Genomic DNA, 22,081 nt, shown 5'->3' with positions numbered 1-22,081 from the left:
CCGCGGCCCATCAAACGTCCACGACCGCTTTCCCCGCACGTAGGCCGTTGATTTCTCGATCGAACGGCTGCTGCTGTCGCGATTGCGTAGCCGACGCAGCGAGAAGGTTTTAAGGGTAGGCGGCGCCGCGGCGGAGGGGGGCTCAGCTCGAGGAGGACGACGGAAACCTTCCCGGCGGCGCGCGAGTCTCGCGGGGGGAGGAGAGCGATGTCGAAGCGGCAGGGTCCCCCGAAGCATCAGAACCGCTACGCGTGGAAGCCCAACCTCGGGCAGAAGATCAACGAGACCGTGAGTCCTCGAGCCGCCTCCCTCTCCTTCTTTATCCTCTTTTTTTCAAGGCCTGAGTCTCACGGCTGGAATCCTCGCCGCTGCAGGAGCCCGGCGGCAGGTTCCGTCCTTTGTCGGAGATCACCGGCGTCTGCCAGCGCTGCAAGGACCAAATCGACTGGAAGAGAAGGTCGGGAGTCCCCTTCTGTAGTCGTCGTTAATCTTAGCTCGTAATTTTAGCTTCTTGGCCTCTCGGTCCGATCTGTTTGTCTCTTCTTGGCAGATACGGGAAGTACAAGCCTATCGTTGAGCCGGCAAAATGGTACCTTCTCTTGCCCTTTTTCGTAATTATCGCACTCACTCGATTGATGGAACTATGGAGGAGTGGGCAGTGATGGATGCTGATAGTTCTCGTTTGGTTTTTGCAGTCAGAAGTGTGGGAAACGGAACGTCCGACAGGCGTATCACAACGTCTGCACGGGTGAATTTCGGCTACTCCACCATGTCGTCTTTTGCTATGATGGTGTTGATGTTGTTACTGATTTCTCTGTTGCATATGCTCAATGCAGCTTGCTCCAAGGACCTTGGGATTTGCGCGAAGTGCTGCACTTGTGTTAAAGCGCTTGTCGGAAGGTGATCCCTGCTTGTTTACTATGTTGTGGTACTAGTATTAGCATAACCAAATGATATCCTAACTTTGAAACTTAGGTGGCTAACAATTTTCTACCATTTTCTAGGGATCTTAGTGAACAGGAGAGTGAGCGCAAGGAACTAGAGGAGGTTTGGTTGTGCTATATTTGAATGGAGATTGTTGTGAACGTTTTCTTTTGTGCTGACTATTAAATTATTTTGTAGGCCATAAGAGGTGCTAGGGAGAGGGAGAGGCGCACACTTCTTCGCCTTGTGAGTACTTACTATGGCATGTTTTTAATGATATATCTTTATCTGATTAGGTATAGCGAATGTTTGTCTTCAAGGGATGCCTAATCACAATATATGTTTCCCATGATATCTGAAGGCAGCACTGCAAGAAATTAGAACAAAGATTTTGTCATAATTGTATTGTTTGATTTATCATTTGAAAATAATCCCCAGTTCACCACAGTATTTCGCATATACCCTTGAATTTTTCCCTTTTATGTGTTTCTTTGGATGCATCGTTATTTTGGACAACTTAAATTATGGAGATCTCTAAATTATGTGTATTCTAGTATTAAGGTGCCACTGCCTTTGTTTCGATGTCCAAGTTGAATGAATTAATATTATGCACCTTCTCTTCTTGTGCTATTCATGGTTTTTGTTGTTCCAATATGTAGCATTAAATGTGAATAGAACTTTGATTGTTTTAAATTCTTGTACACAATTGTTTGCTCTGGCATCAGTGGTTCGTTTAACTGTAAGGATTCTTTACAGGTCTTTATCTGGAGTTCTATTATATTGCTATACATTAAATCTGAGCATGTGAATATAAATGGCTGGTCCATGTTCTAAAGTTTCACCTGTCTTGAAACATTTTGACCTGTAATTACTAATTAGTAGTATCAGTTAAGATTGTTTTATACCCCGCTCCCTGTAGAATGTAAATATGATCTGTTAATTTAGCTTTTCAGGTATGGAAAAAGAAAAACATAGCATGCTTGCTTAGAATGGTTGCAATATCAAGATCCATAGTACATGAGATGTACTATTATTATTATTCAGCTTTGGAACATCAATTCTTAAACAAACTGGTTGCCAAACTTTTGACTTGAAATTGTCGAGATGAAAGTGCATTAAGATTCCAAATTATCATGGTACCTTATTGGAACTGAAGCCTTAGCTTATTATTCTAATTTTCATTTTGGTAACCAAATGGAAATCATTTTTTTAGAATTGCTGGTCCATTTAGTTATTCACGTGAACTAGTAATTCCATGCATATTTATTAACATCAACATTTTGTTGCAGATGAACAAAGGTGGCGGGGAGAGCGGACCGTCGGTTCCAAAGATTGCTGACAGAAGTCGTGAAGGGGACATTTTCCCTGCTGCATCCCTTGACGAATATGCTGAACAAGCTAGACAGCAAGATGATTCAGATGAAGAAGAGGCCAGGGATTTTGTAGAAGATTAATTTTAGAACTCAGAAACCTTTTCTTTTGCAAAAGGATTTATATAGCCTTATGTGGTGATTTACATTACATGGTGGGTAATCCCACCCACTGCGGAAAACAAGTGTATTAGTTTTGGCAGATATATTTCCGTCTATCAGATGTTTATCAGTGTGTGCTCCCATTCCGTCTGTGCTTGTTCAAACTGAAGAATTGGAAAGTAGCATATATTGCGGTTTTTCCGGTTTACATGTCTTTTCCCCATAATGCAGCTTATCGGTGTGTCCGGAACTCCGGATCAGCTTTTTTTTATTATTATTCCGAGGAAAAGCTCTTCTATTATTCTCTTTTTTACCAACTTATTGCGTGCATGATGCCCTTGAAGATGTTCTCTGTTCTGTTCTTCCCTCCATGTCAAGCGAGGTTGTTTTCTTCATGTTTACGGTTTTATTTAGCGGGCTGCCAAATTTTTCGTATACATTGAAACGTTAAAAAGTATACTATTGTTACTAAGGCTGTGTTTAGTTCACGCTGAAGTTTGGAAGTTTGGTTGAAATTGGTACAATGTGATAGAAAAGTTGTGTGTGTATGAAAGGTTGATGTGATGGAAGGTTGAAAGTTTGGAAAAAAAAACTTTGGAACTAAACAGGGCCTAAGAGCACCCGCTATGGTAAAGTAGGGTGCTCTCTATAAAACATGTACATCTCAGCAATAGACTAGATTAATAGTAAATCACCTCAATAGTATGTCTACATAGGTATCTATAGCTCTCTCATGCATTGCCTCGTTTTTCTCTATAGACTATCTCTAATCTAGTAGATAGCTTTGCTCTCTCTCTTCATTTAATATCTTCCAAGTAGGAAAATATGCTGACATTGATCTCTTATAGATAGCTTATAGATAACCATTGTGGGTGCCCTAAGAGCATGTCCAATAGCAGGCTATAAGCCAGCTGCAAACATATTTTAAGGAGATAAATAAAGAGAAAGAAGAGCAGCAAGCTACAGATTTGTATTTTAAGGAGATAAATAAGGAGAGAGAAGAGCAGCGAGCTACAGATTTGTAGCTAGCTGTAGCACGGACTCTAAGACGCAATGTGTGTTTGACAGGTGGGACCAGGTATTAATAGTGTAGTATGTAACTATTGTATGGATGAGCTATTAGATTGGTTATAGATGAATTGTAGCTACTACTTAGCTATACTATTAAGCTTGCTCTAACAGGGGCTTCCTTCTTGTAGCTCGGGTTCATTAACCCAAAAATCTTGCCCACGTTTGCTACTGTCATGTCAGAGCATGGCCAGGACATCAAAACCTTCCATAACAAAACACGCAAAAACAGTAAACAAGTGTCTCGGCAATTCGGCATCGTCCGCCGCCCGGTGCCGTTGTGTGCATTCGTCTCCCATGATCCCATATCCCGTCGGCGTCGAGACATGGACCAGACTCCCTCCGCCAGTGCCGCACCTGTTCCTCCTCCCCCTCTTTCAAACAAAAGAAAACAAACGAGATCTCATCCGAACAGTAGAACCCACCACGTAACGTTACTCTCATCTCGTGCCAAATCAAAGCAAGGCAGGCAAGCAAGAGGCCGTTCGAGCTGCGGGGACGATATGCAACGGCCGGCCCAGTCGAGATCGGGAGGGCCGGAGGGGGAGTGGTGCGGCCGGCGGGTGCCCTGCACGTGAGCGACGCAGCCGCCTGCGCCCGTCACGCGCGCTCCCGCACGTTCCCGACGTTGTGCCCTCTGCCTGCGGCCGCGTGTCTCGCCAAATGGGCCCCGACAAATCCAAGCCGCTGATACACACCAATCGCTTTCCCCGAAATGCCCTCCCCAAAGTTGGAACCCTTTTTGGTTGCCGGCACACTGCCCGCACCACCGGTGGTTGGCACGGGTTGGATATGGACCAGCTGTGACTATTCCGGCGATCGAGTGGTGTTCTTGATTATAAACCCTTTGTGTTTCAAGAACCTTTTCTTTTTAGTTTATAAACCCTTAGTACATGACTGAAGTTTTATGATGCTAAGCGATATTTGTTAAAAATAAATGATGCTAAGCGATATGACTCCACTAGTATACGAGTGTTGATTTAATGTTAAATATTATAGTTAACACTTAAGATCTTAACAAGAAAGAAAGGGATTGTTTAGTAGGCGGACAACGGCGGCTATGGCTATGCCGTCGTTGTGTGCGTGCATGGCACTGTTGATGTCGAGTATAGTGCAGTCACAAATCTAGCAGCCGAACAAACAAAAATGATAAATATGCATCCGTGCATTATGACAGAATATTTTAAAAAATTATAACACATCTAAAAACCTAAAACTATTTAATTACCAAACTATTCACGTGATGAGATGAAAAGTGCTGAGCAGTCAACTATATCGATAATAGACTATAAGTTTTGCATGGATTATTGCCCCATAAGCAGCGATGGCCCATCACCGTCCAAAAAGAAGTTTTTAAAGTAGTGATATAGGTTTCTAGTTAGAGAAAACAACAAAGGTAATGGTCACATCGTTAAAGATTTCATAACGATATCTTTATTTTTTCGGCAATAGATATAACGGTTACAAAGTCATTTAATAAACATTTTAGCGGTAACATGGTTCACGTCATCTTATTTTGCACTTCAATTTAGCGCACAAATAATACACGTGGATCAAATTACTTGGCAACCAGGGGCAGCATAAACAAAGCTGACTCCAGAGTGAGGGCATTTTGGTAAACTCCGGACAGAAAGGCAGGCGGAGTCATCCACAGTCCGCACCATTCCCCCGGCGCTGCAAGCAAAAACATGCCCAAAAGAGCACACAACCTTGGCTGGAGGCGGCGGCAGGCCGAATCTCCTTATCAGTCCGGGATAACCCCAAGCTCTCTCTCCCCCTCCATCCCTTTCCCCACTCACCAGTAGCCACCACCACATCTCGCAAGGCCAAAAGCCCTAGCCACCGTAGTAGTAGCTAGTAGCTATAGCAAGGTAGAGAGAGCGCTCTAGATCTCTCTCTCGCGGGGCGCTGGGCAGATCGACCTGGCGATGGCGACCAAGGGGAATAAGCTCGGGGAGGTAATGTGGGAGCACCGGCTGCAGGCGGCGGCCGTGGTGGCGCTGGTGGCGGCCACGGTGGTGTCGATCTCCGCCATCGGGCCCAGGCTCGGCGCCGTGGTCTCCTTCTTCTGGCCGCTGCTCGTCTCCACGGGGTTCTTCCTCGTGGCCGTGGCCGTCCTGCTCCGGATCTCGCCGCCCCCCTCCAGCACCATCGACGAGTCCGGCAAGGAGCTCATCGACTTCGTCGCCGGGTGCCGCCCGGAGCACCACCCCCCGGAGGCGGCGGAGGCCGCCGTGGACGTGCCTCCGGAGCCGGAGATCTAGAAAATCGAGGGTGGCGGGCGTGGCGCGGGCGGCCGGCGGAATCAGCGGCGCCTCGTCGCCGGGCGGCGGTGGGGTTGTGTGGGGTAATCGCCAGCATGGGCCCACCTGGAAGTGCGTGCCACCCCCGGTGTACGGTGCGGCCGTGGGCTCTGTGTTAGCGTAGGATTCCGCCTCCGTTGTGGTCCGGGGTGTACAATACCATTCTCAATAAAAACATGGCATAAATTCGTCCTAGTACTACTCGGTATCGACTTCCATTATGATCGCGTCTTGCTTTGAGTTGATGCAACGCAGGTTCGCTGTAACGCCATGAAGATGAAGGCGAGAGTCTTAAGCAGTTAAGCTATACTTACGCTCGAAGAATATGCGAGTCTGCCAATCCTCCTCGAGCCTCAAAATTCTCCTCTTCATCCCGCTTTAGAAAGCTAGATTCACTCATCGAGAGCTGAAAGCAAAAGAAATGGTGCAATTGTAAATCTCATTTCGCATCATTGATGTTCCGTGAGAAAAGCTATAAAGACGGAAAAGAGAAATGGATTGATAGTAGCGTGGTAGCAGGATGCCCTTTCGGCGTAATCGGAGACCGACACTCTTTCGGTGTTAAGGAGTTGCTAAACCGGTCACTCAGCCGTCCAGTTTTGCTCGTACGCGACGCCGGTTCGGACGGTCACGGACGCGCGTTTCTCCCATCGTTGTCGCCGTAGTAGGACCCCGTCTTACTAATTCTCATCTGTTATCGAGCGGACGCAGGCCTGATGGTCACTGTCACGAGGCTGAACTTGATACGGTTTTTATAAAGGAAGACGAGGCCGTCATGCTATATTCTCTGGTGCATAGGTCAATGCGTCTGACGTGGCCACCGCGTGGTCTGGTCGGGTGCTTCCATGGTGCTGACGTAATGGTCTCTTTGAGCTTTGGATTCCATGGTGACATTTCTTGGCACAAATGAATTTAGTTGGGGCATTTCTTTTCTTGAATATGTTTTTTTTTCTTGAACAGGTTGAAGCAGGTTTTACTAGCTACGTAGTTATATGCTAATGAGCCAATTCTATTGATTAACTGACATCGAGAGGACGATAGGAGAAGAAGGTGACCGGACACCGAAAAATGCACAAACATTTTTGTCTCGAATGGATTTGAATATGGTCATGATGGATGTGAAGTTCTGTAGTTAGTAAATACTCCATCTGTTCTAAAAAAATGAATCTAGAACTGTCCAGATTCATCATATCCTAGTACGATATTTGATTTTTCTTTTGGAACAGAAGAAGTATGTATTTTCCAATAACTTGAAAGACACACATGCACACACGTCATCACGCACGCACATCACAGTCACACATCCTCGCAAACACGCTAACACACGCTCAAACAGAAGAGGCTAACGGCGTAACTGCGACATCAATAATAAATTCTAATTGATAAAGCTACAACTTGTGCACAATATCTATGGACGTTAGGATTTAAAACCTTAGCAGACAAGATTATGCACCTATGACATCACTAACACATCATCGATGGTTCCTGGTTAGAAAACTATCAACAACATAACAAACATATTTTTGTCTCGAATGGATTTGAATATGGTCATGATGGATGTGGAGTAGTTAGTAAATACTCCATCCATAAAAAAAACGAATCTAGAACTGCATGTGTCCAGATTTGTCATATCCTAGTACGATGTTTAGTTTTTCTTTGGGAATGGAAGAAGTATGTCTTTTCCAATAACTTGAAAGACACACATGCACACACGTCATCACGTACACACATCACGATCACACATCCTTGTGAACAGCTAACACACGCTCAAACAGAAGAGGCTAGTGGCGTAACTGCTACAACTTTTGCGCAATATCTATGGACATTAGGATTTAAAACCTTAGAATACAAGATTATGCACCTATGACATCACTAACACATCATCGATGGTTCCTAGTTAGAAAACTATCAATAACATAGCAAACATATTTTTGACAATGTTATCCTACTAAATTTTGGTGTTACTTATGGTGCTTCACAGCTAGCCAAATGCTACCTAAATTTCCAAGACCACCAAATGTATTTTACACAGTGATATCTTACAAAAAATGATAATTTTGAAAATGTCCACCACTAAATATAGTACTGCAATTATTAAATGTTCTGAACCAGATTTACCGAAACACGTACTACTTGTTGTAGCAGTGAGGACTAGGTGTCATACCTCCTATTCGACCAAGACACGACTTCAGGCCTTGATGGGCATATTCCTGAGTTTCAAAGCAGGTGACAAAAAAAGAGTTCAAGTTGCTATGGACGGAAACATGTTAATTGGGCAAATAGTATTCAAGCTTGTTATAGAAAGGCAAGCGGTGCGTGGAGGATGGAGAAGAAGCTTGGCGGCTACGTTACCCAGCAAGAATATTCTCTTACAAGTTCCCTAGGGTTTCTAGTCCTTTGGATTATCCATGTAACTTCGCATGTAACTACCATGGCTATATAAGCCGATCTAATTATATAGCAACACGATTTATACTTTACTGAAATAGCGATCATGAGTGTCATTTGACTCATATCAAGCTCATCTCGTTACAAGGATAGGCGAGGGAAACACTTCCTCATCTATCCCCATTATGTTCATGACGTTGGGTCACAACTTAGGGAAGACTACGCGTCGGATGTATGGAGAATTAAAAAAAATCGGACATACCCCAGTACCTACCATTGTTGCATGCACCGAACGAATCTGCCCTATCGATTTCATCGGTGCTTATTCCTACATGATTACTCTCTTCACCACTCTCTCTCCTCTATGACCACTTTATCAACAACCTATAAACAATTTTTCCTCTTAAATTCTTTATCTGATCTACCATCTGATTACGTCGTTATACTTATAGCAATTAAATCTTTACAATAAGATGTCACATGAATATATTTTGATTATATATATATATATATATATATATATATATATATATATATATATATATATATATATATATATATATATATATATATATATATATATATATATATATATATATATATATATATATATATATATATATATATATATATATATATATATATATATATATATATATATATATATATATATATATATATATATATATATATATATATGTTCCAACTAGTGAAATTTGATGTTTCATGCGAGGGAAGCAAATGTTTCACATGAAATTCGAGTTTGTTGCAGATTTTAAGTTTTCTTTGTTGCGATATTTATTTAATTTTAATGTTGCACATGGTGTTGTTTGGATGGTTTAATAACTATTTTCTTATGTTTCACTTATTCATTTGAAATGTTGCACATGGTATTCTTGGGATATTTCAACAAATGTTTTGTAATGTTTCAACAATTATAAGTCGATGTCATGTATAATGTAAAAATATTTTAGTTAGGATTTAACAATATTATTTTCCTTATTTATTTGTTCTTCTACATGTGTAGGAACATGTATACGTAAATATCTAGATCGTTCAATTCTCTCGGCCAAATAGTGTCGATACGTGCAACACAGTAAAATGCTTGTTGAAACATTTTGCTCATATGCATGAAACATCAAATATAAACAATTGAAACATATACATACTTTTTATTAGAATATAGTCAAACGAGATGTCATTGTAAAGATTTAATCATAAGAAACATAATTGTATAATAAAATTATAGATTAGATAAATTGTTTAGAAGAAAAATCATTTTAAACAAGGAGGTGGGAGAGATAAAAAGCTAATAGTTGGTTACATCATATCCATTGCATGCTGCAGCTCATCACATCACATCCTTCCATGCTTTGTTGCATGCTGCCATTATCTCCACCATAAATAATCCATTTTCGTGCTACGTTTTGCTTGCTCCGACGGAATGTTCGATTTTTTGTCGGGCGTCGGATGTCTGATAAGAAGCATTTTCGTCACAACTCACAACACAACCTAAAAAAAATAGCAGTCCAAAAGTGTACCATAATTTAGAAAGGAATAAGTCCATTTTGCCTCCCTCATCTCTTGCGCTTGCGTGAATAACATCCCTCAACCGGAAAACCGGGTATAATGCCTCCTTCTTCTCTGAAAACCAGAGCAAATCACCTCCCTCGGCGGTTTCGGAGGTGGTTTTGTCCTACGTGGCGGGTTGACTTCCATATGGCATCGACGTGGCGCTTACGTGGCACTAAAATAAAAACAAATGTAAATAGGACCCACATGTTAGTGAGTAAAACAATAAAAATAAAATATTGGGCCCACATGTCAGTTACCTTTCCCCTTCCTCTTTATCCTCACGGCAAGCGAGATGGAGAGAGCTAGCTCGGCGGCAGCAGGACGGCGGGTGCTCGGTGGAGCGGCGGGGCGGCGGGAGCTTGGCGGAGCAGCGGGGCGGTGGGAGCTCGGTGGAGCAGCGGGAGAGTCGGGGCGGCGGGAGGTCGGTAGGAGCTCGGTGGAGCGGCGGGAGAGGCGGGGCGGCGGGAGCTCGGCGGAGTGGCGGAATGGCGGGGCGGCGGGAACGACAGGGCGGCGGAAGCTCGGCGGAATGGCGGGGCGACGAGAGCGGCAGGAGTGACGGGGCGGCGGGAGCTCGCTGCCTCCCCTCCCACGCCCCTCCTCCGCCACCTCATCCCTATCCTCGCCTCTTCGGCCTCGCCGCCGCCTCTTCTTCTCCTTCCCCGGCATCCTGGCGAAGATGGACGCCGACGGATACGCAAAGTTGGCATGGTAGGATGCAGCACAGGGGTCGTCGACCACGCGTCGCTAGTCCGACGTGGACGGAGCCAGAACGCCGCCACCATGACCTTCCCGCGCTTCGGCGTCCTCCATCCAACATTCGGCACTCTTCTCGCTGCGCCGGCAGCGACTGGTAGTGTCGCCATCCAATCTTGCGTTGGGGCAGCAGGCAACAATTGGCCGATGACGTGTGATCATCGTAGGCGCGTCCTCTTCGTGTCACGGCGATCCTCGTCGCCGTAGTAGCCGTAAGCAGCACCACAACAGCCGTAAGGCACGCCGTAGTACATGTAAGGATCAGCTCCGAATGGCACGCCGACGCCGAAGAAGGGGTCGACGTAGCCTGGCGCCGGGCCGAACGGGAAGCCATAGCTGCCGTGGTGATCGCCGTCGACGGCGAGGGCTCCATATTCTGTGGAGTGGTCACCCGCCACCGTCTCCCACGCCTTTCTTGGTCCGAGGACACCTGATGAGATCGTGGCGCTTTTCTTGGAAGACACGTTACTGCGGCTCACCTGCGAAGCGGCCAGGCTCTGCGGCGCCGCCTCTGTCGCGTTGCTGCTGGCGGAGCTCCTTGGCTTCTCGGTTCCACTTGAAACGCTCGCTGTGCCGCTGGTGGTGGCGAGAACGTTGGCGATGGTGGTGCGGAGCGTTGGGTTGGGGATCAGGTCGTCGACGCACGCCTGCGCCCCGCACGCGCACTTGGACTTGGCGGCGATGTGGTCCCGGATGCACCAGTCGCAGAAGCTGTCGAAGCAGCACTTGCTCGCCAGCACCGCGTCGGCCATCACGTTTCGGCAAATCTTGCAGTAGAGTTCCGATGAGATGACGCCGCTAGATCCCCCGGACGGCGTCCTCCATTCGGCACTCATCTCGCAGCTGCCACGGGGGATGGAAAAGATAATAGAGGAAGAGGAGATAAGTTGCTGACAAGTGGGACCCACAAGTTGACTCAGCTGCCATGTAGGACAAAACCGTCTCCGAAACCGCCGAGGGAGGTGATTTGCTCTGGTTTTCAGAGAAGAAGGAGGCGTTATACCCAGTTTTCCGGTTGAGGGATGTTATTCACACAAGCGCAAGACATGAGAGAGGCAAAATGGACTTATTCCATTTAGAAATACAAAATTTGGTAGGGTTGGCTTAGGCAACCAACCAACCCAAGCCAACCAAAGAAGCCCTCAAATCTTTGTCTCGGCCCATAATGGCCAGCGTTTATGGCTCACTTCTAATGGGCTGTGGCCCACCTGAAACAGAAGAGTATCGTGTAGGCGTATATGCCCACTCGTTAAAAAGTGGCCACTCTCTGACAAGTGGGCCACATCGGAACACTCTTGACTCCCCTCCAGGCCTCCACGGCTCCACCTCCTTCCGCTTTCGCCTATCCGCCGTCTCCCCCCTCCCCCTTCCTCGGCTCCTCGCCATCTCGCGCTCGGCCGCCTCTCTCCCTGCTTAAACCCTCTATTCGTCTTCTCCAAGCAAAACCAAAACCCGAGCCCACCCACCGAGGTCCTCTCCCCCTCCTCTCGCTGGGCCACCACGCCATGGACGGCGTCGCGAGGTCGCGCCTCCTCGTCCCGCTCCTCCCCAGGATCTCCGCCCGCTCCTTCTCCGCCGCCTCCCCCGCGTCAGAGCCAGCGGCGGCTGCGGCGGCCGTCGCCGCCTCCGACGCGGCCGCCGCCACGGACTACTCGTCCTCCGCGGGCGATCCCTCGTCCGCGCCGCCCCCGCCGGCCCGCAAGCCGCTGGGCCTGCTCAAGGGCGGCGTCCTCGCGGTTGTCGCCGCCGCGTTCGGCGCCACAGGCTACGTCAGCTATGGTGCGATCTCTGATCCCTAAAACTCCTAGATGCCTCTCGGCCCTGCTACTTCGCATTGCAGTGTTTCTACTACCATTCTCAATTTTAAAGTGGGAGGGGTTCGGTTTGGTGCTGTGCGTATGATTCGTGCTCGTGTTTTTGTCTTGTGTAGCTTATTCTCTGGATGAAATTGATCAGAGGACGCGGGAGTTCCGGAAGAACTCGAAGCAGCCCATCCGTGATGACCTGTCCGGTTTCGAGGTAATATGGTAGCATGTCAATATGTCATGTTTGGGTGTGTGATAACTTGTCGCTAGCTGGTTAGTAGCGTGACTGCATAAGTAAGCAGTGATGCCCTTGGAAATATGACCGCATAATTCTGATTTCCTGTGTAAAAAAACTTGGTTTCATGGGGTGAATATTTGTACACAGCTATAGGGTAGTTGAGATTTGGGCATCTGAAACTAAAAGTTATTCTAGTACGACACAATATGTTCTATTGTAGACCTGCATTCTGAGAGTATGGATAAAAGCTAAATTTCTGAATTGGGTTAAAGAATTTGGATTTCAGCCATGTCTAATAGACGATTTGCTTCCTCTCTGCAGAAGTTTCAGGCTATGGCTTATTCAGCAGCTATGAAAGGTTCTGACCACATGACTCCTTCATTATCTTACCATATTACCTCGGGATTATAGAGTTTCAACATGTCATGCATACCTTTCTTCATCCACATCAGGAGCAATTTACCATTACATGTTATTTTTTCTTTGTAAAATACTTGTTTGCAGCCAACCTTAGGGAAATTTACCCTGCTTCACAGTGAATAACTAAGCCTTGTCACTCTCTGAAATATAATTTTGTATGCACTAAAGTAATGGTAGTCAGAAAGATCTACTTTACTGTATGCATGGTGCTGTTGTTAAGCTGACAATAAATTCCAAATATGTAACCCAAACTTCACAACTGGAAAAAAAAACTAGGGGTACTATAATCTCGTGTAAAATAGCTAGGGAATACCCACTTTGTGTAACAATCAGTTAGCTAGAGCAACTGTGATCTAACCATTATACTATTTACATGCGCTGCACCTAGTTGCTACGGAGGGCATGTGTCTTTGGTACAAAGCTGTTTGTTAAATATCTAGTAAATTGATGCATTGTCTAGAGCGCTCTATGGCTCTAGACAAACATACACCACAGGGAAGAAGCATGGTATGAGTGCCCTAGATAGCAGGGGTTCGTCATTTAACCCTTTCATGTACTATAAATTGTTATCCTCCTGTTTGCATGGCATAATTATTGTTGTTCCTTTTCTTTGCGTCTCAATTCTTAAACACATATGTTTTGTTTTGCAGTTCCTGTTGCTGCTATTGAGTTCTATTTGGATACCAGGAGCCAAATAGAAGATCAAATTCGGGTCAGTAAAAAATATTAAATCTTTTGTTCTCCATTATCCATGTTGGCTATTGTGAACAGACGTGCAGATCATGCTAATACTCATTTTTATTAAAGGGCTTTAGTGAACCATCATCAGATAAACTTCTTCCGGATCTACTTCCTCAAGAGCAGCATGTCTTCACCCTAGTTCTGGATCTGAATGAGACTCTTGTATACTCAGATTGGAAGGTGAACATTTATGTTTTCTACGAAGTTACTTATCTTGGTATTTGATATGTAGTCCTTATGTAGTATACAATATGACCCAATCCTAACAGTTACGCAAACTCTTAACGCTCTGGCTTCCCCGTCTCTCCACAAATTTGCACTTGAACTTTACCATCTGTGCTGTATGGCATAACTCGAAAGTGCTCATGCTGATTTTGTTTTGGATCTCTGATTCTCTGGTTTTACCAGAACTGTTTTGTTACACGGATTTGAGAACCTAATGCCTTATTAAATTTCGTTTGGGACACATAATAAATATGTTATGTGATCCAAACAAAGTTTTAGGTTGTTAGCCTCTAAAATCTTTTTTTTACAAGATCTAGTCTTGGACTCTTGGTACAACCAGAGATCCAAACAGGCCCTAAGTATCGTAATCCCCATTCAGATTGATCTAAAAAGGGATGGTTATTTAAAATGGTTTTACTTATTTGCTTGTTCGATTGGAAGCTTGTGATCATTTTTCTTCAGTTCACTCATCTATCAATTGTATCTCTGTTCTCCTATATCAACTTTGATCTAAATTTAAACTTCCTAAGAAACAATATATACCGTCTTTTTGTGCTCTCTCTCTAGAGAAGGGTAATCACTTTCTGTATGTCTACTGCAAAATTGCCAAACTATTGTGGAAGTCCTTATGTTTTCTAGTTAAGTTTTCAAGCATGCATATCATATAGTATAAAATGTTTATGACCCTTGGGAGGCTGCTTGACCCATAATTTCTTTTATGTATGTATAGCGTGAGCGAGGATGGAGAACTTTTAAGAGGCCAGGAGTGGATGCCTTTTTGGAACATCTTGGAAAATTCTATGAAATTGTTGTGTACTCTGATCAGCTGAGTATGGTAGGTTTACCAGAATTTCCTCAACAATTTGGTTGTTTCTGAAAAATATATAAACCCAGATGAACTTTTTTTACATGGACAGTATGTTGATCCTGTTATTGAAAGACTGGATCCAAAGGGCTGTGTTCAGCACAGGTTATCAAGAGTTGCAACTAAATATGAAAATGGAAAACACTATCGGGTATGGTAGTCTTATGCTCTTATCATCTGTTCTCTTAGTTGTATTATACACTGGTTGAAACAGTTTCATATATTTATCCTTTAAGCACCCTTTTGGTAAGCTAAGTTGCACACTAGCTTGTTCTATGTTTTTTTGGATAGTATTGTGATTATTGAGTAACTAACTGTATGCTACGCATATGTATGCATGAGATGGATTAGAATGTGTTTTATGTTCTTCAAATAACTGGCAGGAGTGAAAATTGATGTTATGACAAAGTTGTTTCTGTCCATGCATTAAGCATATACCACTTTGTCCACTTTGCTCTCTGGGATCTGGCTTTCATGACCGAGAGAACACATCATGTTTTATCTTGTATAGTTTCCTCTTATACAGTAAAAATGTCTACAAATCATATCAATCCAACATGATGGGTTTATATTGTATTGTAAATAATTCTGGTTTTTTTTCGTACTCCTATTAAAATTTTCCTTCCAATGTTCATTGAATGTAATAAAATCTTTGAATTGGAGTAGTCATTTCTTATCTGCATCTTGGCCAAGGCCTTTGCCCTTCTCCTGTGAAGTAAGAAGACCAGTGCGGTGAGCTTCCCTAAATGCTTCGGTGCAGTGGAACCTTGATAGCCGTGGCATGCGTATTAATTTTATGGTGGGTCATTCAAATAACTACTTAAAGGGGTGTTATATTTTTATGGATTACAGAACAAAACAATTGCTTATTTTCGAACATTACTGTAGAAGTAAAGAACAAACATAAGGATAAAGAGAGGCTTTATCATCATTAGTCGAAAGACTGGACAGTACATAGCAGCAAAACAATTGCTTGCAATTTATTTATTTAGTTATTCTTTATCCGCAAGCCGACCTAAGAGGATTCTGCCGCATTATAAACGTCTTGGTAGCTCTTGTATTGGATTGGAGTGAATGCACCGAACTCATCTCCTCTATTATGCTTGAGCCTCTGAGCCTCTTCTCTTGAGATGCGATATGCATTTGCTAGAACATCATTTGGGAGAGCACGGAAGATGGAACTCTTTCCTGCAATGTGGCTTACCATAGAGTTAGGATTGGTCTTGAATGCAATGTAAGCACATCCTTCTCTTTGTGCCTTCTTTACAACTGCATAGTGTTGTGGTATAATAAGCAGCTGTCCGCGGCGAAGCTCGCCGTTGAACACTGTCTTTCCATTGTTGTTGACAACTTGAACCCGGGCACGGCCTTGAGTAATATACACGACGCTGTGAGCGTTGATGTTCCAAAATGGTGAAAGGAGTGCATTCTGCAATAGAAAAGGTGCACATCATTAGCATATTGTGTGCATTAAAGCTTTTACCAAGAAAAAAATGTGCTGTTCATTTTACCTGGTATAGATTTACTTTGACTGCACTCATCTGTACAAGACTAAGAATGGGGAAATTCTGGGTGTTGAGATTTGTAACCCTTCCAGCTCTTGGATTGTATGTATCAGCACGGTTAGGATTATCGATGTTTTGCCTTACCCTCAGGGTGCAAAAGGTCTCATCCAAACCGTTAGAGCAGCCACTTCCATATTGACTTTGCTGATATTGTCCTTCTTGATAACGCTCTCTTGATTGCACTTGTCCTTGTTCCTGCTCCTGCAATGATGCATATGGCTGCAGCAAACTGAGCCCGTGTTCGACACGGACAATTTCTCCTCTTTGGTCATTTTGACATTGGAGCTGCCTTGCCACTTGGCTGCTTACGCCAAGAGCCTCGCTAAGTAGTTCAGTGCTAAAGCCACTAAATATGTTCTGTGACCGCTCCTCAACCTCACGCCTGTATGCTTGAGGGTTTCTCTTATTTCCAGCTAACAAGAAATCCTAACAGTTGATTAAAAGGCTAAATCATCATCTAAGATAAGTGGAATAAAAATATCAAAATAGTAGTAAAAATGTTTAGCTTTGGAAAAGTTCTGCTTAATTACCCTTTGCCTAGGGTCAAGTTGATTAGCACCGTTGTTGAGATCAGTGACATATATGGCAACAACTGGCACTTCACCATCATTGTAGCACCAATGAGCTACACCAGCAGGCAATGCAATTACATCTCCTTGTCTGAAACGGTGGATCTTTTGATGTTCATCCTTGAACTTTTGACTTTGGCTTTGACTTTCGGTCAATTGGGCTTGGCCTGATTGTTGGAACTGTTGTTGGTAGGACTCAGGACAGCCTGGGAAAGTTGGCCCTGTTATACCTCTCCCTGAAAGTATGGCATGCATGTTAATTACAAGCAATATAAACATGGAAGCTGATCATTAATTCATTATGCACTTAAATTGTTGCACGAACCTTGGATGATATATACTAGAGATGCACCATTAGTGTAATGGGGTAGTAGAAGGCCTCTAGGTTCAATAACTCGACGGACAACAGATACTCCGGTACATTGAAATTGCTCATTAGAGACATCGAAGAACTCAGTTGTGCCAGCTTGAGACCTCACACTCCGAATTGGCTCAAATGCTTGCAACCTATCGAACCTGCATTCTCTTGGACTTCCACGACGAGAACTCTGCCATTGACTAGTGCTCTGGCCTAATAGCTGCTGGGCTAGAGAGCCATTGCACAAGAGGAACAAGCAAACTGTGAAGAAAACTATGGGGCGATTTATGGATGCCATGTTGTTGTAGTACTAATGAACTTGAATGGTTTTGTGAGAAACAATGCTAAATCATTGTGCATTTATAGTGAGATAAAGTCTCATGCATTTGAATGTTAAGATAGAGTTTGTTAATGTCCAGACATGAAGTGACTCATGATATATGAAGTGTGGTACACGGAAGGTGGATGGATAATGATGGATGTGTAATTGACACATCATTTGTATTGTTCTCTCTTTCTTTCTTTTGCAATATGACATGGATGATGTTAAAGATTATATCCATGCATGCTTTTGCTTTTTGTTGCTGTGCCATAGCTTTCTATTTCTTTTTGAACATGGTTGTTGGTGATCATGACTTATATCTTGAAGCTCTGTTCTAGCAATACTTTAATATTTAGTGAAGAGTTTTTAGGGTGGTCACATGTTGACACGATCAACACCGAGACCTGTGAGTTTTTGGATTGTTGCATGATATATGGGCCACAGTAGGCATGTGAATTTTTTTTGAGTCATGGCTTGTCTTATAAGCTCTCCTCTTTTCGCAACATGACATATAGCTCTGTAGTTTTATGTACACATCCTTTTGCTTTATCTTGCTTGACTCTCTGGTTTGTCATGTGTTACACCCAATTGTCATCAGTTATGACTTATGTATGGGAAGTTCTAACACTTTAGCTTAAGATACTTACCTAGATGACTAGAAATGAATAGGTTGACAGAGGCATGAAATGATGCATGACTTGCTATGTCATAGATTATATCTTCTTTTGCATTATGTCGTGGAGAATGCCAACTTTGCACATTAAACGCTTGCATGTTTCATTGCTTAAGGGTTTCTTATCCTGGGTGATAACATTCAAGGCTCATTGAGAACACACTGCTCATAAAAATGTTCTTTTTTTATTTCGTGGTCCCATAATGCTCACACATTACTCATAATATTGTTTCATTTTCTAACACCATCTTCTTTCATTACTTTAGTTTATTCTGTACTACAGAATACAACAAACTGTCTTGTGCATATTTTGGTGTTTCATTTGGGTTGCCTACACCATAATTAACTTCTCATTGCCATGTGCAAAAATCTTCATCCTACTGCTAACTAACTCTTTGAACTGCACGGCACCTATCGAAAAGCTCCCTCTCCTTATGACATCGTCAGTTGTTCTTCTCAGCAGGTTGCTGTCATCTTAGACTTTTCTTGCAACAAATACTTTACATAAGGTGTGAACTAGTAGCTGGTAGCATTATTTGGCTGGGGTAAATATCATTGCATGTTCTATTGCTCATGACTGTTACTTAAAGTTAACAGTGTAAGTCCAAAGTCTGGATCACCCTGTATCTACAATTTCTTCAATGGCCTTTAATGCTTTTAAACTTTTGGAAATTTGCAGTATAAGGTTTCCTTCCTTGAGCTTGACATGTATTGGTCATTGTTAGCTATTACACAGGCATTTATTTTCTAAGCTGTTTAACTATTTCCATTTATGATGGGCACGGTGAATAGGATCAGCTTGCAGCCTACTCTTGATTATGGTGCTTTTGTTTTGCGCTTATTTCCACCATAGAAATCAACCATGGACCATGTTGTTTATCTAAGTGCTGATAAGCTGCTCACCGAACAGTTTGCTGACAGTTAGGTGTTCTTTTTTCCTTGACAAATCCTACTTTGAATTTGAACTTGGATTTGTTTTCTTAAAACTAAAGTATCATAACCAAGAAGACTATCTTTTAGGGATGTAGGTAGTATAATCTACTTCCTCCGTTTCACAATGTAAGTCATTCTAGCATTTCCTACATTCATATTGATGTTAATGAATGTGGGAAATGCTAGAATGACTTACATTGTGAAACGGAGGGAGTACGAGGCAATATTATTCTTTTGTAATTAAAACACCTGGGCAGCTGTATTTTTGCAGCATATAACTTTTTTTTTGTGTCTTTTATGTTATGTTGTCATTTACAGGATTTATCAAAGCTAAACAGAAATCCCGCACAAGTCATTTATATCAGTGGGCATGCTCTGGAATCATGCCTGCAGCCTGAAAATTGTGTTGAGATCAAACCTTGGAAGCTTGAAAATGATGACACTCAACTGCTTGATCTTATTCCCTTTCTTGAATGTAAGACTTTTAATCAATTTCTCTTATTATCCTGTCATCCAGTTATTTTTTTTTTCCATTTTTGTGGTTCTTAGGAATGCAAGTGCATTAGCCAACTAACCCCTCATATTATTTCATTCCTGTGGTTTTTGAAGCATGCTTGATTGCCCCACTTGCATCCTTGGTATTTCTGTTTTTCATTCTTGTCAATCTGTGCGGCAGATGTTGCTATGGCAAGACCTTCGGATATCAGGGCTGTTCTTGCGTCCTATCAAGGCCGTGATATACCTGCTGAGTTTATTGAGCGTTCAAAGGAGCACCAGAGGTAAGCAGATGCTTTCCATAATCTTCAAATAGTTGTAGCTGATGCTAATCTTCTCAAGTGAAAGTAAATCCATGGATTGCACCAGAATAAGCCACGCCATCAAACAAGTATGACTCATCAGATGCACAATTGAAATGAAAAAAGACCGTTGGATCGAAGAGAGCAGGAGCAGTCAAAAAGCAAACATTACCGTTAAAACTCTGGACCCTTCCAACACTCTTGAGAATGAGAATAGCAGGAAGAGTACAGAAAGAACTATATGTACCCGTACCCTTTTCAATTTTTGCCGTATCCTACTCCCTCCATTCCAAAATATAAGTCATAACCACCCTTAACCCAAAAACCAAGAAAATAATTATTATCATCTTGTAGTTTGGATTATCCTAATAAATACAATGCATGCATCCAATAGAATTAGAGAACATGAGAGTGGAGGATTTAAAAAAGTAATAATTTAATGGAGAAGGGGTCATAATTAATTGCCTACATGCATGCATTTCTTATACTCCCTCCATTTTTTAATAGATAACGCCGTTGACTTTTTCTCACATGTTTGACCATTCGTCTTATTCAAAAAATTTACGTAATTATAATTTATTTTGTTATGAGTTGTTTTATCACTCATAGTCCTTTAAGTGTGATTTATATCTTATACATTTGCATAAAATTTTTGAATAAGACGAATGGTCAAACATGTGAGAAAAAGTCAACGGCGTCATCTATTAAAAAACGGAGGTAGTATTATGGAACATCTAAAAAAGTGGTTGTGCCTTATATTATGGAATGGATGGAGTATCTTAGTATAAAGTTGGTATCCATTAACTCCTAAAGCTCAACACGTAACCATGTCACATCATCACCTACTAACAATAGGATTTGTGCCTAAATAAACTATTTTTATACATTATTCGTAATCTATATCCATATTAATATAAAAAAATATTTATTTATTTTATGCATATAAATCTCAACATAGGTTATGTCAACATTTATGTATAAAAGTAGGTTTATTTTACGATGAATGTACTACTTAGCTAGCCAGCTCGATTCACCTGCAAACCAAATAAAATTAAAAAGGAAGAGAACAGAAAATTAATTTTTATGTTGATTTATGTAGTTATATTTAGTTAGCAAATATCAAATAGATCCCCTACATTGAATAAAAAAAATTCTTATGCTCTGCTTTTACATTAAAATATTTATTAAACTGACCTTCCATTTATATTCATATCGTACTATCCCAAAATGTTGGCCTTTATATTTTTTTTTCTCATGCTAATACTCAAAATTTTAAAAATATTAATTAAAATCACCGTATATTTTATATGTTTTTCACACGATATTATTCTTCAATATTGTTAATATAGAGTTATAGTTGTGCGAATGCTCGAATATAGGAAATGCTGTTATGCTTGTAACTACAAGACATTTTTCTTTCTTGTTTGGCAACGAGCATTTCGTTGTGGATTCTCTGATGTAAACGAACAAACTATCTGTTTCACATTAACCTGGACATGGAAAAAAATGTGTTGCAAGCCACATTTTTACCACAACCTAACGAACATAATCTGCCATTTTTGTAGGCGCATGCAGGAGCAAAAGCATCAGGGCCGCTTATGGCGGAGATGATTATAGATCTTTTGGAAGGAAATCTGAGTAATCTACAACACTTTACAGGCACGACACCTCTGTTCTGAGTTCTGAGTGAGCCTTTTAATTTCGGAATTGTAATTTTGTCAACTTGGGTCCCAGAGATACCTTTTACTTTGATAGTTATTGCACGTTCCCCCCCCCCCTTTTTTCTTATTCGTACCGAGGGATAGGTATCTAACCAAATTACGCTGGAATTTTATGATCAAAGCACATTCGATCAAGTGAGGAACATGTCATTAAAAGAATTTTGTTTGGTATTCGCTCACATGAGTTCCGGGCGTAATAATATTTTGTTGATTGCTGCAATCTCGTGCGGCGTAACAAGGTGAACTCTACAACTCGGGAATTTTTAGTTTTATCTGGAATTGTGAATACTCCTATGTAGTTATGGACTTGTGAGTAAGCAAAGTGTTGGCAAAAAGAATTTTTTTAAAAAATCCTCACCCCTC

At 42.3% G+C, this 22,081-nt stretch overlaps 5 protein-coding genes across 5 annotated transcripts; 3 read left to right on the top strand and 2 right to left on the bottom strand.

Annotated features, from left to right (window-relative positions):
- The first annotated feature begins 144 nt into the window (after positions 1–144).
- On the top strand, positions 145–2,604 carry LOC4327030 (uncharacterized). Its single transcript, XM_015772189.2, has 8 exons — positions 145–288; positions 375–457; positions 551–589; positions 696–748; positions 837–900; positions 1,005–1,047; positions 1,123–1,170; positions 2,214–2,604. Exons 1-8 carry the CDS (start codon positions 208–210, stop codon positions 2,376–2,378), a joined length of 576 nt encoding a protein of 191 aa, XP_015627675.1. The 5' UTR covers positions 145–207; the 3' UTR covers positions 2,379–2,604.
- Positions 2,605–5,180: 2,576 nt separating this feature from the next.
- On the top strand, positions 5,181–5,962 carry LOC4327029 (uncharacterized). The gene has a single exon (XM_015777637.3). The coding sequence runs from the start codon at positions 5,393–5,395 to the stop codon at positions 5,726–5,728; it is 336 nt and encodes a 111-aa protein (XP_015633123.1). The 5' UTR covers positions 5,181–5,392; the 3' UTR covers positions 5,729–5,962.
- Positions 5,963–10,644: 4,682 nt separating this feature from the next.
- Positions 10,645–11,322, bottom strand: LOC107275391 (E3 ubiquitin ligase PARAQUAT TOLERANCE 3). Its single transcript, XM_015783872.1, has one exon. It carries the CDS (start codon positions 11,320–11,322, stop codon positions 10,645–10,647), a length of 678 nt encoding a protein of 225 aa, XP_015639358.1.
- A 537-nt stretch (positions 11,323–11,859) lies between these two features.
- LOC4327028 (mitochondrial import inner membrane translocase subunit TIM50) lies at positions 11,860–21,956 on the top strand. The gene is made up of 10 exons (XM_015759649.3): positions 11,860–12,265; positions 12,417–12,505; positions 12,851–12,887; positions 13,600–13,661; positions 13,757–13,870; positions 14,646–14,750; positions 14,833–14,931; positions 19,519–19,675; positions 19,877–19,979; positions 21,563–21,956. The coding sequence occupies exons 1-10, from the start codon at positions 11,992–11,994 to the stop codon at positions 21,606–21,608; spliced, it is 1,086 nt and encodes a 361-aa protein (XP_015615135.1). The 5' UTR covers positions 11,860–11,991; the 3' UTR covers positions 21,609–21,956.
- Positions 15,595–17,606, bottom strand: LOC4327027 (glutelin type-A 1-like). The gene is made up of 4 exons (NM_001406297.1): positions 17,240–17,606; positions 16,876–17,150; positions 16,292–16,771; positions 15,595–16,209 (listed from the first exon to the last, which is right to left on the bottom strand). Exons 1-4 carry the CDS (start codon positions 17,568–17,570, stop codon positions 15,796–15,798), a joined length of 1,500 nt encoding a protein of 499 aa, NP_001393226.1. The 5' UTR covers positions 17,571–17,606; the 3' UTR covers positions 15,595–15,795.
- Positions 21,957–22,081: the final 125 nt, after the last annotated feature.

The sequence above is a fragment of the Oryza sativa genome, chromosome 1, assembly GCF_034140825.1.
Source record: "Oryza sativa Japonica Group chromosome 1, ASM3414082v1".
In the NCBI taxonomy this organism is placed as follows: Eukaryota; Viridiplantae; Streptophyta; class Magnoliopsida; order Poales; family Poaceae; genus Oryza; species Oryza sativa.
This window is presented reverse-complemented; position numbering and strand designations above follow the sequence as displayed.

Excerpts from the sequence above, each read along its gene's own strand:
- LOC107275391 (XM_015783872.1), bottom strand. The coding sequence starts at position 11,322 with ATGAGTGCCGAATGGAGGACGCCGTCCGGGGGATCTAGCGGCGTCATC.
- LOC4327027 (NM_001406297.1), bottom strand. The coding sequence starts at position 17,570 with ATGGCATCCATAAATCGCCCCATAGTTTTCTTCACAGTTTGCTTGTTC. Across the intron at positions 17,151-17,239 it reads TCTAGTATATATCATCCAAG|GGAGAGGTATAACAGGGCCA; the intron begins GTTCGTGCAACA and ends CCATACTTTCAG. Across the intron at positions 16,210-16,291 it reads TCAAAGTAAATCTATACCAG|AATGCACTCCTTTCACCATT; the intron begins GTAAAATGAACA and ends TTTCTATTGCAG.
- LOC4327030 (XM_015772189.2), top strand. The coding sequence starts at position 208 with ATGTCGAAGCGGCAGGGTCCCCCGAAGCATCAGAACCGCTACGCGTGG. Across the intron at positions 590-695 it reads ATCGTTGAGCCGGCAAAATG|TCAGAAGTGTGGGAAACGGA; the intron begins GTACCTTCTCTT and ends TGGTTTTTGCAG. Across the intron at positions 1,171-2,213 it reads GGCGCACACTTCTTCGCCTT|ATGAACAAAGGTGGCGGGGA; the intron begins GTGAGTACTTAC and ends ATTTTGTTGCAG.
- LOC4327029 (XM_015777637.3), top strand. The coding sequence starts at position 5,393 with ATGGCGACCAAGGGGAATAAGCTCGGGGAGGTAATGTGGGAGCACCGG.
- LOC4327028 (XM_015759649.3), top strand. The coding sequence starts at position 11,992 with ATGGACGGCGTCGCGAGGTCGCGCCTCCTCGTCCCGCTCCTCCCCAGG. Across the intron at positions 12,266-12,416 it reads CACAGGCTACGTCAGCTATG|CTTATTCTCTGGATGAAATT; the intron begins GTGCGATCTCTG and ends TGTCTTGTGTAG. Across the intron at positions 19,980-21,562 it reads CGTTCAAAGGAGCACCAGAG|GCGCATGCAGGAGCAAAAGC; the intron begins GTAAGCAGATGC and ends CCATTTTTGTAG.